Raw genomic sequence first — 16,633 nt, 5'->3', positions numbered from 1 at the left:
AAAATACTTTGTTTTGCTGTCCAATAAGGCAGTCAATATGGGATTACATTGTAAAGATGCAGGATCACACTACCCGTTTCTTTTGTGTAAATGTGAAGCATTACTGAGTGCACCTTTAATTTCATATTACTATTTTATATGACCAACAATGAAAAAAAAGTAACAAATTATGCTGTCAAACCTTGATATTTATGTAGTTTGATTCAATGTTGGTGCTTATGTGCATGATTGTCATATAACAGTTAATTGTATGCTGCACTGCAGCTTTATATATTATAATATAATATATTTATTTATTACACATTTTTAATAAAACGTTGCAGCTATTTATTTTTTCTTTACAGATAATATAATTGATTAATTAATATAATTGACATCATCATAAACTTAAATTAACAGTCAGTGATAGAATTTATTTATGGCAAAATGCAGAGCAAAAATGTACAGCCAAGGCTTTTTTTGTATGTTCAGAACAATGACTTTTAAATACCAACATCAATCAAACAAAAAACGAATGCACGAGGACACAAAATCCTCTCATATCTGCTGTCAACATCTATCTCAGCCTTCCTCCCATCTTGCCTTTGCCGCGTCCCTTGGCACTAAGAGATAGAAAAGCAAGAGTTTAAAAATAGTTTTTGGATTTATAACCGAATGACTCAACACTTACAGCAGTTAGCGAGATGTGAATGTGATTCTTACCTCTGGTGATCCTGGACGCGGCAAATGAGCTGATTTATCTGTGAGAGACAGAAACATGACAAGTGTTAACAGGATACAGTGATAATGAACACAACCTATTTACCTCAGCCCAAGCTCCATCCGTTGAAGATTAACTGGATTTTGTGAAACTGTTAATTGCTACAAAACCTCAAAAACGGCATTACAGAAGCTCCATAAAGCCCCACAAGCAATTTCAAAGTAAGTAAAATAAGTTTAGATATCACTTACATCGTATTTCTGGCGTTTCAGTTTTTCATTGAGATCGTATTTTTCTGCTTCCAGGTCCATCAGCCACTGCCACAACTCATTGGCTTTGTCCCTGCAACGAGTGACAGAAATATTAAGGTGGGCTCACACAGCGTTTTGTTTTTGTTCAATGCGATGTTTTTCAGCGCCTTGTTGCCGTTGTAGTTCGGAAAAACTCATTCCAGGATAAGTTCTTTCAAATTCTTAAACGCAAGAACGCGTTTATTGAGAACAGAAACTAGTTTAATATATGGTATATTTGATAGTGATTATGCGGTTAGTTACTGCTGTAGTTCAAAAAATCTTAGTAAAAAAAGTTACTAAAAAGTAAAGTAAAAAGCCCAAGTTCATTCCCATTCCTTGCGTTATTAAACGCAAGAACGCGTTCATTGCGAACGGCCATATATTTTTTCTTAAATGGTGATTTGATACTGGTTGCGTAGTTTATGTAGTAGGCTAATCGTAAATAGTTCGGGGAGAAACGCATTTAATTCATTCCTTGCGTTCAGTGCGAACGGTAGGCTGCTATTTTTTAGGGTTCTAAGATATTCTAAATTATTTTCATTCTAGTTCTAAATAATGATCCTGTAGGCCTGTTTCCTGGTCTGTCCTTGACAAAAGAAAAATCATTTTAGAAATTAATAAAATGTTAGACATATCAATCACTTGGTGTGTTGTTTTCTATTATTAAAGAATACCTATATGAAAAACTGTCATAGCCTACTTGAGTTTGTCGTCACTCAGGTGGTCAATATTCAGTGGTTTTCGCCGGTCAGCCAGGATCTTCTTCTTTTTCTCCCTTTCAGTCTGTTTCTTGGCACCTTTGCGTCCTTCACCCTTTAGTTCAGCGATAATTATAATATTAGTGAAAGAATCTGCGTAAAATGATCATGTAACTTGACAATATTTATTTACAGCCTTAAATATGGTGAACACTGACCCTTTGCTGTACGCCACCGTACTGCTGGGTCATGTTGGTGAGAGCTTTCTTCTTCTTGGCATCTTCATCATGCTTCTTTCTGTGCTCTTCCTGCTCCTTCCTCTCTCTCTCTTCCTGTAAACAGTTTTCATTTTCATGATCATATTTGCATAAAACACTGGTTTGGCAGGTGTTTGTGCAGAATTTGACACTCACAGCGAGTCTGGCCTGACGCTCTTTCTCTTTCTCTGCTCTTACTCGTTGCTGCTCGGCCCTCTCTGCTCGCCTCTTCTCCTGTTAAAACACATATTTACATAATTCTGCTCAGAAGTTCCTCTTGCAGGATCTGCGAGGTGTTTATCCAATAATGTAGTTCTACCTCTTTTTTTACGTACATATTTAACAAAAAATTAAAAACAACATTCATGAGGAAACACTCACGATTCTGTTGACCAGAGTAATGAGTTCCTCTTCATCTTTCTGTCTCTGGAGGAAATGAGCCTCTATAAGAGACTGTAGTTCGGTTAAATCCTTCTCCTGACGCTTTTTTTGGATGTCCTACACACACGCACACACACACACAGAGAGAGAGAGAGAGAATGATAGGCCTACAGATTTTAGAGTTTGAAAGTGAGAGGTATGCGTTTAAAGGAGTGTAACGGAGAGGAAAATGTCCTAGTTACATCAAAATCGACTTTATCTCCCTCTGGGATCTTTGGTGCTTGGATATTTGATAGATACCTGAAGATAAAAGATTAAGACATTTAAAAAAAACAGTTTAATCTGGATGCATAATGATGCATACAAGAGAATAATGGAACTTACTTTGGTTTGGATTTTGATTCGTCCACTATAATTGGAGAAATATATGTTTTTGAAAGCAATTGAATAGAACAGTTACAATAAACAATTAAAAATAATGAAAAGTTACCATTATTATAATATAAGCATAGTCAATTTTTTAAACTTTGCTCAGATTTACCGAATAGCATCGCTTTTATTTACAATATGCATTTACTATTTGCAATTATGCTAGGTGTAAACAATATATACCAATGTAAATGTAGGTAAACAGTCACTTGCATTGTAATAAATAAATACATACATTTTGGAGTTATATATATAATATATATAGACATTGTGATACAATACCTTCCTCCCTTTTATAAAAAATTATATAAAACACACAAACACACAGACAAAAAGATGTATAAGTGAAAATTCAATACATGGAATTTATTGTAAGATTGATAGCTTTTTTAACATAAATCATAATATTTGGAGATTTAAAACTGTTACTCACTGAACCCCCTCATCCATCACATCTTCTGTGTCAGACATGACTATAAGCAATGTCAAAGATTACAAGCAGGATATATTAAGCAACAACAAACATTTTTAAATTCAACACAAAATGCCAAAATGCATCTTGCTCATTATTCCTATATAATGGAAGGGGGTTTGGGAGAATGCACTGAATATACTGATTCATCTTGAAACTCTTACCTGGGTTGTTTCTCGATCTCAGAGATGGAGCGGCTCTCTTTTAGAGTGTGTTAGAGCATCGGTCCTCAGTCTCAAGGCTAACATACTAACACACCACGTGACCTCATCGTCCTTTCATTGGCTTGTGCTGAAAGCCTTCTTCTATTGTTAGACTGTCAGATGCATTTCTGTCAAGTTCTAAAACCAAACATTCTCTTTGACCTGCTCATAGTCGGCCTTGTTTTGTCACCCCGTGAAACCCAATCCATTCAGAGAAAGGAACAGACGGCTTGTCTCAAATGACACAATGAGTGCAGAACAGAAAAGACGCAGAGGCAATGTGTGCATGTATCGTTACTTTACTGTGTAGGCTTGCTTGATAATACAATAATTGTACAGTTGTTGTGATTATCACTGACCGTTTGAACTGTTAAAGTAGGAAATATTTGAAATTTTTTATTGATATTTTGAAATAGTTAAGCTACTATATTAGGCAACTTCCCAAATACTTTATAATGCTATATCTGTAAGATTTTTATTATTGTCTTAAGGGGCGGTCACACTACACTTTTCTTTCCATTGACCTAAATGCGTCAGGCCGCAAACGCGAGCTCATTCGAAAAGTTTGGCTTTTCGATGCGTTCCAAAGTTCAAGTTTGGTGAACTCTGACCTTCGCATTTGCATTACGTGAAGACGCGTATCCAGTAGAAGATTGATACGTCACAGTGTGATCTCTTGTCTGAATTAAAAGAATGCATATGTCTAAAGTAGTCAAGCAGAATTCATATTTTCGCAATTTGAATGTAGGGCTATTACTATTTGTTATATGTTGAATTCATGATTATAAAAAAAGTATTTAAAAAACAAGTCTAACGTGACTGCGGCTTTATCAGATGTGTAGTGTTCATAGCATGACTTTGAGACTCCAAGTGCAAAGCATATGAATAAAACTCATACAGGCAAAAGCAGCATCAGCAAAGCACAACCAAACACCTAAACCACAACATGTTTCAAAGCATTAAATCATAAGTGTAAATTCAACAGGTCATCTGAAATTCAAAAGATTTTTCTGTTGTATTATATTTTTATTATTGTATTGTATTGTTATATTTTTTAATCAGGGATAAAAAGGCTAAATGTTCCTAAAGGTGTGGTCACATTTACTGATCAATTTTTTGTGGGCAAAATCCAGTAATTTTAATAGGAATCAAATAGTAATGCAAAAGATTTCGCCACGGCGATTTCAAAACAGGTTCAGTTTCGAATTTGCTGTGTTGCCCAATGTTCTCCATACGTTGCTACACTATTGAAAATAGACTATTTTCTCACAAAAATTTCGCTAATATGACCGCATCTATTAGTTCTAATGCTTGTAAGCTGTTTATATAGTAAAATAGTTCAAATGCGCAAATGAGATTTTTGTTCAAATTTGTTTTCATCTTATAGCATTGTGAACAGCAGAAAAAAATATATAAGCATGCATTAGTATAGCAAAATAAATAGGCTTATCAATGTTTAAAAGGGTGGTGAAAAACACTTTCCACTTAAACACTTGCGTCCAATCAAACTCTACAGTGTTTTAGCGCAAATGCACCTGTCACTTGTTAATGTTTGATAGTAATGCTAACACTTTAATATGTATTATTGGGCCTGTGTGATTTATGGTAACTGTGATAAATTTAAATGTTCGATTTTAAAGACATTTTTGTATGATTTATATTTTGTACTGTGTTTGGTTGCCACTTGTTGTAAAATCTGTGCTCTGAAGTTGCAAAATGATGCACATATTATGGAAGCGTCTTCCATTTCGGCTGATCTGGGGTTATTCGGATGTCCTTATTTTCTTGTTCCTGTAGAACGTAAAGGAATATGTTGTTAATGTGCTGATGAGTTAGCAAAGAGACCGTACAAGAGAGTTGCATTTGCTCTACATACTGTACGTCATGTGTATAACTCAGCAGGCTTTTTCAACACATCCTCAAATACACAAGAGCAAATAGACCAGCCATTCGCACCTGTTCCCAGTTAGTGAGTTAACACATGGCCGTGACCCAGACGAAAACGCAAAAGTGACATTGTCTCAAGTTGTGCCACAAGTGGGACAAATATCAAGTACGTTGTCATCTATGTGACTCTCAAGGACAAGTTGAAAGACCGGGGAGGATTGCTGCTACTAGCTTCTTTGTTAACGTCTTCGCTAGTATCTTTAAATAAATAATAATAAACCACAAAAGCCGGATCCCTGTCAGAATATGTGCTAATGTGGGTGTTAAGGCGGGTAATGTGACATAATGTGATACTTTCATCCCTTCTGTAACTCTAAATATTAAACTGCTTTGCTGTGGGACAATCATGCTAATCCAGTGATTCACGTCCATGCAGTGGCTCAACAGAACAGCTGCGGCAGGGAATGCGATGCGTTATGATGCTACACGCGAGGAGCTGGGTGAAATGAACACTGGAATCATGCCTGACACGCCAGCGGTTCGTGGAGTACCAATGCAGGAGAACAAGGTCGGTGCTTTAAATATAGCGTGGCATGAGATGTGAACGAGAGATTTACAATAGCACTGGCCAGTTAGAGTTATGACTTCAGACATTTGCTGTCACCACGCCGCTGTCAGTTAAAACAACCCCCACTGCTTCACCCTTTTTAGAGAGAAAATCTACTTAGTGGAGTGAAGATATTTAGAAAAATGTCTTTTTGGTCCAGTGAAAGTCAATGAGGACCCATGTAATTTTTTGGACCCCATTTGATTTTCATTGTATTGGCAAAAACAGTTAAAACATTCTTTTCAATATCTAAAAAGTCTTTTGTATGTATATGAGGGTAAGTAATGACAGAATTTATATTTTTAGTTGATCACGTTAACAAATATAAAAAAAATTGACATTTAGAACTGAATGAGAGAGAAAAATAAAAAAGCTACAGTCACTCACCGTTTGTGACGAATTTACTCTTGGCTGCGAACACCTGGGACAGAAAGCAATACAAGAGTGTGATTTGAAAAAGTCTTGCTTTAGGCATTTTAAACCTATTTTAAGATTGCATATGTATTTGTACTAGGGGTGCACCGATATAAAGATTTTGGCCTTGACCGATAACCGATAATTCTTTATATTTGAAAGGCGATAACTGATATATTGGCTGATAAATATAAATCCAAATTTTATATAATTGTGAGTGCCTATTTACAAAAACAAAAGTCTTACCATTAAAACCCATGTCCCAAACGCTTCAACATAAATCAAGCATATACAGTGCAGTAGCCTAGTTGAAGTTTTAAAATTAATTTCACACGACTATGGCTAACTTTCCTTATATATAAAACAATCTATTGCCATACACATAAATAAAATAATGCAAACGGGTCATTGGATAACATACTTGTAAATAAAGAATCAAAATGCATTTGCCATGGATAAAATAAAATCCATTATTTATCGAAAATGTTCTTATCGGACCGATAACGATAACATTAAAAATGAACATTACCGATACGGTGGCCGATATATCGCGCATCCCTGATTTGTACAATGTGAAACATATGAAAACCAAAAAAAATGTATCATGAAGGCACACCCCTAAACATAAATGTTACATGGCCATAAGCAGATTGTACGAATTCATACAAATTAGCTACTATTTCACCAAAATGTAAAATAGTGTTGGTATTTTTTGATACTATTAAAAGAGCAACTGTTAATACCATTTGTGGGGAAAATAAACCGAAACTAACAGAAAGAACGGAAAACAAGCAAGCATACTCGTTTGATCTTAATATGAGAATGCCTGAGAAAGAGATGATGAATACAGTGGTGCTGATAGACCATGGTCCATCACTTGAATTCATGAGACCTGAGACAAATCTTTCACATATATTCAGACTTGCCAGTTCATTGTAAATTGGGTAGGTGAGCCAATAATTTGTGTAAAGTGAATAACAATCCATAAAATCAACAGGTATCAGACACCACTTTGGTACTTCCTGTAATAATCTGTCAATGTCTTTTCTGGGCTGGTGAAAGGAAACGTTCAGTAAATGAAATAACTGACTTTGATGGATTGAACACCTTATTATATTTCGACCCACTCAGCTCACCTTGGCAGGTGTGGAGCCCTTTGTTTCCCATGGGCCACGTGGTTTAGTGACATCAGCTGGCTTCTGGTCCTGCCAAAACAAAATTACAAACCATCCTGCATTAGATTTGCATATAGGTTGTTAATGGATTTTTAAAAAAGTTTTCTGTATTAAAGCTTACCTTTCTAGAGGGGGGATTGAATAGAAACAGAGGAAAAACAGTGGACAGCAGTGTGACAGAAAAGTGAAAAGGAGAAGAAAAGGCCACAGCTAGAGGAGTGGGAGGAAGATAGAGATAAAGTAAATATAGCACGATACTATAAAAAATGCTGAGGGTGTGCCAGATGGTAAAACATATAGAATTATTATATGTGATCCTGGATCACAGAACCAGTCACAAGTCGCACGGGTATATTTGTGGCAATGGCCAACAATACATTGTATGGGTCGATTTTTCTTTTATGCCAAATCTCATTAGGATATTAAGTAAAGATCATGTTCCATGAAGATATTTTGTAAATTTCCTACCGTAAATATATACAAATTTTATATTTGTGAGTGGATGCAACAAAATCGCGAACATAAATGGACAACAGATAGTTGTATCTCAGCCAAATATTGTCCTATCTAACAAACCATACATCAATGGAAAGCTTATTTATTACGCTTTCCAATTCTGTATAAATCTTAATTTAAGAAAATTGACCCTTGTGACTGGTTTTGTGGTCCAGAGTCACATATGTACTACAGTATTTACATAGTATTCCAAGATACTTCGATTAATACAATGGTACTATCATGTTCTATTTATTCTCTTTTTTTATTTATTCAATTTTATGTGTACTCTTTCTTGTATTTTCTGCCTTGTTAAATATTTTTGATGTATATCTGTTAGAATAGAACATCTGTTATGCTTTTTCTAATAAAGAAAAAGTAGAAAAAAAGAAAAATCTTATTCGAAAAAATGTGATTGCTGTAATTCTTAAATCTAAGCCAGAATCAGGTCAAATGCAATACACTAAAGACTCACTGGAGGGCCACCCTGTACCATACAGTACATAAGAGTGTTTACTTACACAACCTGTGTGAAACCACTCCTTACAGTTCCTGTGAAAGTTTTGCATTCCATGATTTCTTAGAAAATGTAGATGCATAAATTCTAATGTTAAATTATGTAAACCTAATGTTCTACCGTAAAGACGCCTTGAACATTATGGGGGGACCGAAGGTTTTTTTCTGTTATTGGTCTTTTTTAAATAACTAGAGGATTAAAGGGGATTTACAAGTGGCATTAAACAACCATAAAGATTTCACTAATTTAAATAAAGCTGAAATAAAATAAAATGTAAATATTACATAAAAAACATATACTTGAAAAGCTTAAAAATTAAAATTGTTGTCTTGGCATCTAACTGAAATGAGTTTAAATTGAAGAATTACTAAAATTACAAAAAAAGTAAAACTGGTATAAAAATGTATTAAACATATATAGAATTATTATTGAAATGATAAAAGGACAAAAGCACATCACACAAATTTAACTTTAACACTTAAAAATATAAGCTTTTTAAAATATTAATAAATACTATAATGATAGATAGATAGATAGATAGATAGATAGATAGATAGATAGATAGATAGATAGATAGATAGATAGATAGATAGATAGATAGATAGACTGACTCACAGTTTTGGCAGGTGGTTTTTCTGGTTCAGGGGCTGGTTTGGGTTCAGTGGGCTTCGGCTCTGGAGTCTTGGTTTTCCAGCTGTTAATGCGCCCAGCCACGCCGATGTTCAGACCAGCTGTTTCCTGATCGGACAGTTTGCAGATTTTATACTTCTGTTTTCAGACAAAGTATAAACAGTAATCCTGCTGTATCTGCTTCTTTCAGCAGTGATGTGCTGAAACAGTTTCTCTCCTCTTGTACCTTGGTGACCGCTGGGGGGCTTGCAGGACTCGGGGTGGGATTGACCACATTCCCCTTCTCCCACATACTCTTGATGCTCCGCAGCCCCTCAGCCACAGGTACGTCCACAGGAGATTTGGGGGATCTGGTCAACTCTTTGGTCTGGAGAACAGATAAAGAGTCTCATACTGAGTCATAAGCGAGAGATTGCCGCTCTAGTGTTCACTATTCCTCACCTGAACAGCAGAAGTGTACTGCTCCAGCCTGTTTCCAATCTTGCAAACTAATGGAGTGTGTGACGTCTTCACCGGACTGGTTATATATATAAAAAATAAGATCAACTCAGTATATCCCAGACCCCAGTATGTGGTCAACTGTTGAGTAACCGCATAATGTAAAATGACTTCTTACCTTTTTAAAGCAGATTTGTTAAGAAATTCAGCTTTCTCACCAATCTGTCGAATATACAAATACAGTATAAAGTGCATCACATTAAACGCATTACTGTAGTCCCATATCCCAAAAAAACATAGTAATATATTGTGCTTTTTTGTAAGTGACACTAGAGTAGGTCAGAGACGCCACTGACTTTTGCAGAGGCGCTTTTTGGAGCGATGAATGGTGCTTTGCAACCTTCTTTCGACTCCTCCTTCTGTTTTTTTTTCTCGGCTGCCTCTGCTCGCCTTCGCTCAATCTCTTCCTTCATCTTCCTCCTCTCTTCCTGTTCATTTTAGTGGAGAGAAGACGACAAGGGCCGCATTATAATAATCACAAAAAGGTGCACGATGGGCTCTTCACACAGAACATGTTTTTGTATTCCATTGCGCTACCTTTACATTGTCGAAGGGCCCCTTAAGTCTAAAGTTTACTTCAGTTTTATGCGTACGCTATTGACCACATGATGCAAATGTCATCATCAGCATAGGAAGCACATACGAGTTAGATGTGTTCCTGGGTCAACCTATTTTGTTTATCCTGGAACGACATTCCTGTCTGAAAATGTAGTCCTAACCATATCCCTTCCCCTAAACCTACCAATAACTTGTCCCTAAAATCAGAGGCAAACGATTGGTGAATTTTTTTTAGAAGCACCTATACCCTGGTTGTGAGCCTAAACTTGACATAAACTGTAAACTTTACTTGTCCCTCCAATCAGATTGGTTGATTAGAATGTTGTTCCAGGATCAACAAAGATTATTATCCAGGAACATGTTGCACTTGGTGAAATCAGGTTATACGCAGCCATCATATACATTTCTTTGTGCAGTAATTAGTTTGTTCACAAGGTGGCAACACTGGCCTGACCCGCTTTTTCACAGGCGAAAAAAACAACTGATGAGATAATGACAACAAACTACTGAAGATGGCAACAACAACAGATGCCCACGTTAAGCGCTTGTGTGACGAGTAACAACTTATTTGATCAGTAATAACTTCTAGAGATACAGGACAAGGATGAAACTTTCTAGTGCGCACGTGTTCGCACACATTATCAAATAGACACTCAAAGTCCCTTTAAAGCAGATCATTTCACTCGGCGGCCATCTTTGAAACGCCTCTCTGGCAGCTGTTTCATTCATGCAATTACAGCTCATATCTCTTTGAATGGGGAAACATCAAATTCTCCAAAGCTGTCATCAAATTCTCACCAACCTTATGTTTACATTTCGTCTTTGAAATTAACAAATGAAATCTGACAACAACTGTCTCATAAATGCGTTTTTTCTAAATGCTCAAATCATGACAAAAAACAGCATTTTTCAGGCAGGACCAGCCAATGCGTATGTGCCGTCCTAAGCGTACGTCTCAGAACACGGACTGTTTCTATAGGAGCTTCCAAAGGCAGCTGCAGAGACGTAATGACTTTACCCATTAGTTCTTGGCATTTCTATTTAGAAGGCGGGACTTATTGCGCCATATTGTCTTAGTCATAGTAATATGAGTGCACTGTCTTTGTATACCTAAAGTCTTTGGTATACTTTGGAAGGCTATGTGTTCGACAGTACCACAGTATACTTTGGACTTTTGTCTGCTTTTGTCTAAGATTTTAATTCTTGCACACTATACACTTGCATACTATTTTTAACAGATATGCCAGAATAGAACTAGCATTCTAAATAATTTTTTACTTTTTAAACCAAGAATTTGGTTGTGTTTTAAGCTAATATTACCCCAAATCTTTTGCACTTGTACGACAGGTTATGCCTTATTAGTATACTAAATACTGTCTGAATATATACTTACAATTACATACTTTCCCACCAGCAGCACAGTCCTTTTAGTAAGCAGAATTAGTATGCAAATTAGCATTCAGCCATACTTTAACCTTTACAGGTAGAAAAAAAAATCGACCTCCTCTTTGGCTTTCTTTTCTGCCAGCTGCTGTTTCTTCTGCTTCTCCTCCTCTTCTAGAATCTTCTTCCTCTCCTCCCTCTTCTTCTTCAGCTCTTCCAGTTCAGCCTCGGCCACTTGCTGCTTCTGCTTCATCTTCTCCAGCACCTGGCCGTCCGTCTCGTTCCGCCGGCGCTTCAGCTCCTGCAGCTTGCGTTCTGCTTCCAGCTTGGCGATGGGGTCCTGCTTCTCTGTTTCAGGGGAACGCAAGCTGGTTGGACTAAAATGTGAAGAAAAAATGGCTTTATACTCATTGTGGCTCTCCAAATGCAAATAGAATCAATTGTGAAATAACAAATGAATCTGTCTGTGCCTTAGTGTCTTCTCTGGTTTCTTGGCTTTGGCGGTGCTTTCTGCTACATCTTGTGGCTTTGTTGACACTTTTAGCTTTGAATGGAGAAACAGTAAATTAGATTATTTTATTCTTAGGTTGAGCTGTCCTTCTCTCAAACTAAAACGTCCTGGTAGAGTTGTGATGCTATTTGCACCATTCACTTACTTTGTCACGCAAAAAGGAAGGTTTCGACTTTTCCTCCACAACCTAAAGAGACAAAAACAAGCAACTTAATTTCTGTCCTAAGTGTGAACAAGTGATTTAGCAATCAGTGTGTATTGCATGGAGAATTGACCACACTGCATGCAAATTACACAGCAAAAACAGAGCAGTCTTGACACAAATATTGCATTTTCAGAACTGCATATACAGTTGTGGTCAGAATTATTGGCACCCCTAGTAAATATGATCAAAGATGTCTTTAATACTAAATCTGCATTGTTTATCCTTTGATCTTTCATTCAAAGAAATCGCAAAAATCTAACCCTCCATTGAGGGAAAATAATTGAAAGTGGGGGGGAAATCACATTATGAAATAAATGCTTTCATCATATTTACCAGAGATGCAAATAATTATGACCACAACTGTACATGTATAAAGCAAAGTGAAATTTGATCATAAATGGGTAAATCTTATGAAAACATGTCCAGGTGACATTTCACCACAAAATCAAAAGGAAAAATTAACAAATTATATTTAGCATGAAAACAATTAGGCCTTAAGCTTATTTTTAGGACTATTGCAGGGTTGTTGTTTTTTTTCAATTGTGACACCCCCAATGTAATTCCCAATATTCTCAATGATGATTCTCATTAGATACTTATCACTGTAATACATACATTTTTAAGTGTATGATACCAATATGTATTTATATACATATATTTCGTTTTATATATTATATATGTTAAATTTTTTCGCATTAAGGGAATGAAAAATGAAAAATCCTTTAGGGTGTGAAATGACCTGAACATGTTCTTCACAGGTTTCATGAGTGTCACAGGTGTCCATCCAGTCAAACGGAAATGGGCATTAGAAGCGTGAGCTGTGCATACTTCTGTGATTTCTATGCATCACTCAGGGTAACAGGCGAATACCTCCTCCTTTTTTGATTTGACTTTTTCTTTAAGTTTGGCCTTCGTTTCTTCAGCCTCTTTCTTCCATTTAGGCCTTTCCTCAACCTCTTTCTTTGGAGTCACAGTTTTCTCCTCAACCTTCTTCTTTGTTGTTGATGGTTTTTCTCCAACCTCCATCTTCAGTTGTGGTTTCTCCTCTTCTTTTTTGGGGGTTTTGGCCTTCACCTCAACTTCCCTGAATGATTTTTTTGGTGTTTCTTCAACAGCTACATGGGGTTTCTCTTGCTCTTTCATAGGTTTCTCAGCCGCCTCCTTCTCTGGAGCTTTATCCTGAACTCGAACCTTCACCTCCACAAGTTTTTCTTCAGGTTCCTTTACATGTTCTTCAGGTTCCTTTACATGTTCTTCTTTCATTACCAGCTTCTCTTTCTCAATCTCTGGTGCAGCTGGCTCCACTATGGCTTCCACCTCTATTTTGTCCTCTTTTGCTGGTTCTTTTCTTGATATTAGACTTTCAGATTCTACCTTTTTCTTTTCTAAATCTGCACTTGCTAAATCTACTTTTGTTTGTTCTTTAGTCTCTATATTTTCACTAACAGATTTTTCCTAAAAATATAACACATCATTTAAAATAATTACAGACAAAAAAATCAATTCATAGGCACTCACCAATTTTTTTGTTATAAACTCAACTTTTAAGAGCCTCATACCTCATTTGGTACCGCTGGTTCTTTGGGTTTCTCCTCAATGGATTCCTGTAACAAATGAAGTGTCAGAATAAACAAATAATGCAGAAACCGCATAAAATGCCTCGCTAATGTACTGAACCTTCATCATAAGTTGTAATGACAGCAAAAAATGTTGAGGGAATGACCTGTTCTCTGAGGTAGGACCTCCGTGGTCTGTCTTCCTCTTCTGGTCTGTCTATCTTCTCAGAAGATTCTTTAGGTTCGTCTGCTGCTGTAAATGACATTGGATCCTCCTTTACTGCGATTGTTTCCTCAACCTCCACGTGGCCTTCCTCTATCTTTTCCTCCTCTTTCATCTCTTCCTTTTCCTCCTCTTTTATCTCTTCCTTTTCCTTCCAGGAATTGGTTTCTGTTGAGGAAATGTCATTTTGGGAGGACTCTAGTTTGTCGTTTCTACGACTTGGCTCGTCCTCTGTGGCGGTGGTGACAGTTTCATCCGTGATGGTGGGATCAAGTTCCTTCTGTCTCTCCAAAGCTTCCTTCATCCTTTTCTGTCTCCGCTCCTCTCTCTTAGCGATCTTCTCCAAGAGAGCCTGATCATCATCCTCAGCTGGAGCAGAACTAGAGATCAGTGAGGACGTCTCTGTACTGAAAACAACACCATTATCAGTGTAGCCAAGTGCTTTTATGAGTTATACAAATATTTCAGATTTTATATCAGGCTTTAGTTAAGTTTATAATTAGGTTTTTACATTAGATTACATTAAATAAATAAAAAACGCTTTATTTTAAATCAAAACATTTGATGTAAAGAAACTTTATAAATGAATTATTTTAAAGTTTTCTAAATAAATAAATCAGGCACAATTTATATTTGTCTACAAATGTGTTACCAAGCATTTAAACAACTTAGTGAAAAGCTTTTCATTTTGAAAATTTTACTTTTTTTTTACGTAGTACGGAGCTCCACACATGACATGCAGACAAAAATATATATGTCATATTAAGAATTTGTTCCCTTGTTTTAATTCATTCCCTCATTTTAGTAAATCGTGGCCATGTTATACTTATTTGTAAAACGAGGGAACAAATTCTTAATTAAAACAAGGGAATGAATGAATAAAATGAGGGAATGAATTCTCAATTCCTGGCTACAATATTTATATTTTTCCAGCATTTCATGTGTTGTGATTTGTAATACGACAGCTTTTTTTAACAAAATGTATGAAAAAAATGCTTTTGTATGGATCTACCTGTTTGTTTCTGTTGTTGTGTTACTCAACTCCTCATTCTCCATATTGCGCAGGCGTTCCTGACGGGCTCTTCTCCTCCGCTCCCGGGCCACTTCCTCATCATCATCATGAGAGTTCATCCTGTAGAGGCGGTGGGACACAGACATGAGTTAAGACTCTCATTCTTCCATATGAATGCAGACAGACAATACTGACAGATTTATGAATGCTTCTTGGCTCAGCACTGAAAGAGCGTGTGAGAAATAAAACATCACCCCGAAGACTCAATAATGATAATACAACCAAATGTAAGCTTAAGTCTACAGTCTACTAAAAAATATGATCAGATTTTTAAGCTAAAGGAGGAGAAATTAATTTTTGAGTCATATGTGCATAAAAATGTATTATTATTATTGAATTATTTAAATTTTGTAATTGTATTAATTAACATACTTAAAAATATTCTTTAAATCAAAATGTATTACTTTTTATTTTATGTTTGTTTATTTGTTTAAAACATTAAAACATTGACCATGCTAAGTGTGGTTGTTTATCTATAATGTTTTATATTACTGAAAAAAATATTAAAAATATTTGTTTTAAGTAAAAAGTATAAATTACTGTATAATTTAAGGTAAAAATCTATATTATCCTCAACGAGACAATATAAGTACTTTTACAATAAAGTACTGTTTGTTAATACAAAATGTGAGTTATTTTATAATTATTTTAAAAAAAAGAAACTGTAGAACATTTTTCCCAGAAGTCCCTATATTACTATGGAAAGGCCACTTGAAACTTTTAATTTACCATATGGCTTTCGTCCTCTAGCATCCTCTAAATGTTCTTCAGTTTACAATATTTATTATAATCATATGCCTTTTCAGCATTGAAATGGTATAACCATGTTACATATCAAAAAACAAGGCAATGCAATCCCAATACAAAAGCCTTTTTCTTAAGACCCTGAGAGTCATATAAACAGTTTCTTGTGTTTATTTATGTTCGGTTTACCAGCTTGCTTAAGATACCGATCAGACCCGAAAACCTCAACTGTAATGAAATCTTTGAGGCATGGGAGTACACAGAGAGAGGTTTGGACTGCAATCTGAGGGGAAAGCTTTGTTAGCATCCTAGCGTCATGGTAAATTAGCCAGATTGTAAACTTAGATGCCAAATGTGCTTTTTCCCCTTAGAGTTGCCTCATTGTCGGTCTCAGATGTTGCACCCACAATGTTGTGCTCAAATTCTCCCTCTTACTGCTGAAGTTGAGCGAGTCCGGCCTGGCTTGGGTTTGTCATGGCATGTTGGTGTTTACAAGGCAGTGAGAGCACTTGAAATGACCAATTGATGGAGGATGGGTTTTATTTTTTTCACCCATCTCCTCTTCACTTCCCTTCCCAATCATTTACAGATGTTGTAGATGATAGAGAGAAACCCATAACAGGGACCGCAATTTTGTTTCTCAAACCTAAAAGCGGAAATCCGAAACAATCCGGTCCTCTCAGGGAGTTCCATTTGAAAAAGGTCATCCAAAAAGACAGTCAGAT

The 16,633-nt window shown here is 36.2% G+C and overlaps 2 protein-coding genes and 1 long non-coding RNA gene across 7 annotated transcripts in view; 1 reads left to right on the top strand and 2 right to left on the bottom strand.

Moving 5' to 3' along the window:
- Positions 1–392: 392 nt before the first annotated feature.
- On the bottom strand, positions 393–3,587 carry tnnt2d (troponin T2d, cardiac). Of its 2 annotated transcripts, none has more exons than XM_077210858.1 (11): positions 3,395–3,587; positions 3,188–3,231; positions 2,714–2,738; positions 2,572–2,629; positions 2,330–2,446; positions 2,105–2,182; positions 1,910–2,023; positions 1,694–1,806; positions 952–1,042; positions 703–740; positions 393–602 (listed from the first exon to the last, which is right to left on the bottom strand). In XM_077210858.1, coding segments are annotated over exons 2-11 (681 nt in total). In that variant the 5' UTR covers positions 3,189–3,231; positions 3,395–3,587; the 3' UTR covers positions 393–556. The 2 variants fall into 2 exon arrangements, with proteins under 2 accessions (XP_077066973.1, XP_077066974.1); XM_077210859.1 differs by adding an exon at positions 3,041–3,048 and having other exon boundaries at positions 405–602; positions 3,192–3,587.
- LOC143720908 (uncharacterized) lies at positions 568–15,522 on the top strand. Of its 3 annotated transcripts, XR_013196649.1 has the most exons (4): positions 568–921; positions 1,006–1,068; positions 5,757–5,888; positions 15,158–15,522. It is a non-coding gene; the product is annotated as an uncharacterized LOC143720908 (long non-coding RNA). The 3 variants fall into 3 exon arrangements; XR_013196650.1 differs by lacking the exons at positions 568–921; positions 1,006–1,068; positions 15,158–15,522 and adding exons at positions 5,298–5,652; positions 7,633–7,737; XR_013196648.1 differs by lacking the exons at positions 568–921; positions 1,006–1,068 and adding an exon at positions 5,313–5,636.
- cald1b (caldesmon 1b) overlaps positions 3,717–16,633 on the bottom strand; it is a 28,389-nt gene continuing 15,472 nt past the window's right edge. The window contains exons 3-17 of one of the 2 annotated variants that reach the window (XM_077210856.1): positions 15,105–15,224; positions 14,037–14,499; positions 13,873–13,917; positions 13,184–13,768; positions 12,254–12,295; positions 12,068–12,141; positions 11,716–11,974; positions 9,953–10,084; positions 9,775–9,818; positions 9,600–9,675; positions 9,385–9,525; positions 9,144–9,266; positions 7,478–7,546; positions 6,315–6,348; positions 3,717–5,224 (exon numbers count right to left, since the gene is read on the bottom strand). In XM_077210856.1, coding sequence (XP_077066971.1) covers positions 5,211–5,224; positions 6,315–6,348; positions 7,478–7,546; positions 9,144–9,266; positions 9,385–9,525; positions 9,600–9,675; positions 9,775–9,818; positions 9,953–10,084; positions 11,716–11,974; positions 12,068–12,141; positions 12,254–12,295; positions 13,184–13,768; positions 13,873–13,917; positions 14,037–14,499; positions 15,105–15,224 — 2,221 coding nt within the window. In that variant the 3' untranslated portion in view covers positions 3,717–5,210. The remainder of the gene's footprint in view (positions 5,225–6,314; positions 6,349–7,477; positions 7,547–9,143; positions 9,267–9,384; positions 9,526–9,599; positions 9,676–9,774; positions 9,819–9,952; positions 10,085–11,715; positions 11,975–12,067; positions 12,142–12,253; positions 12,296–13,183; positions 13,769–13,872; positions 13,918–14,036; positions 14,500–15,104; positions 15,225–16,633) is intronic. The other variant, XM_077210857.1, reaches the window with a different exon arrangement.

Source organism: Siphateles boraxobius, unplaced genomic scaffold (assembly GCF_051911475.1).
Source record: "Siphateles boraxobius isolate OS27281-9 unplaced genomic scaffold, OSU_SipBor_1 65, whole genome shotgun sequence".
In the NCBI taxonomy this organism is placed as follows: Eukaryota; Metazoa; Chordata; class Actinopteri; order Cypriniformes; family Leuciscidae; genus Siphateles; species Siphateles boraxobius.
The sequence above is the reverse complement of the archived record's forward strand: the minus strand, read 5'-3'. Positions and strand labels throughout refer to the sequence as shown.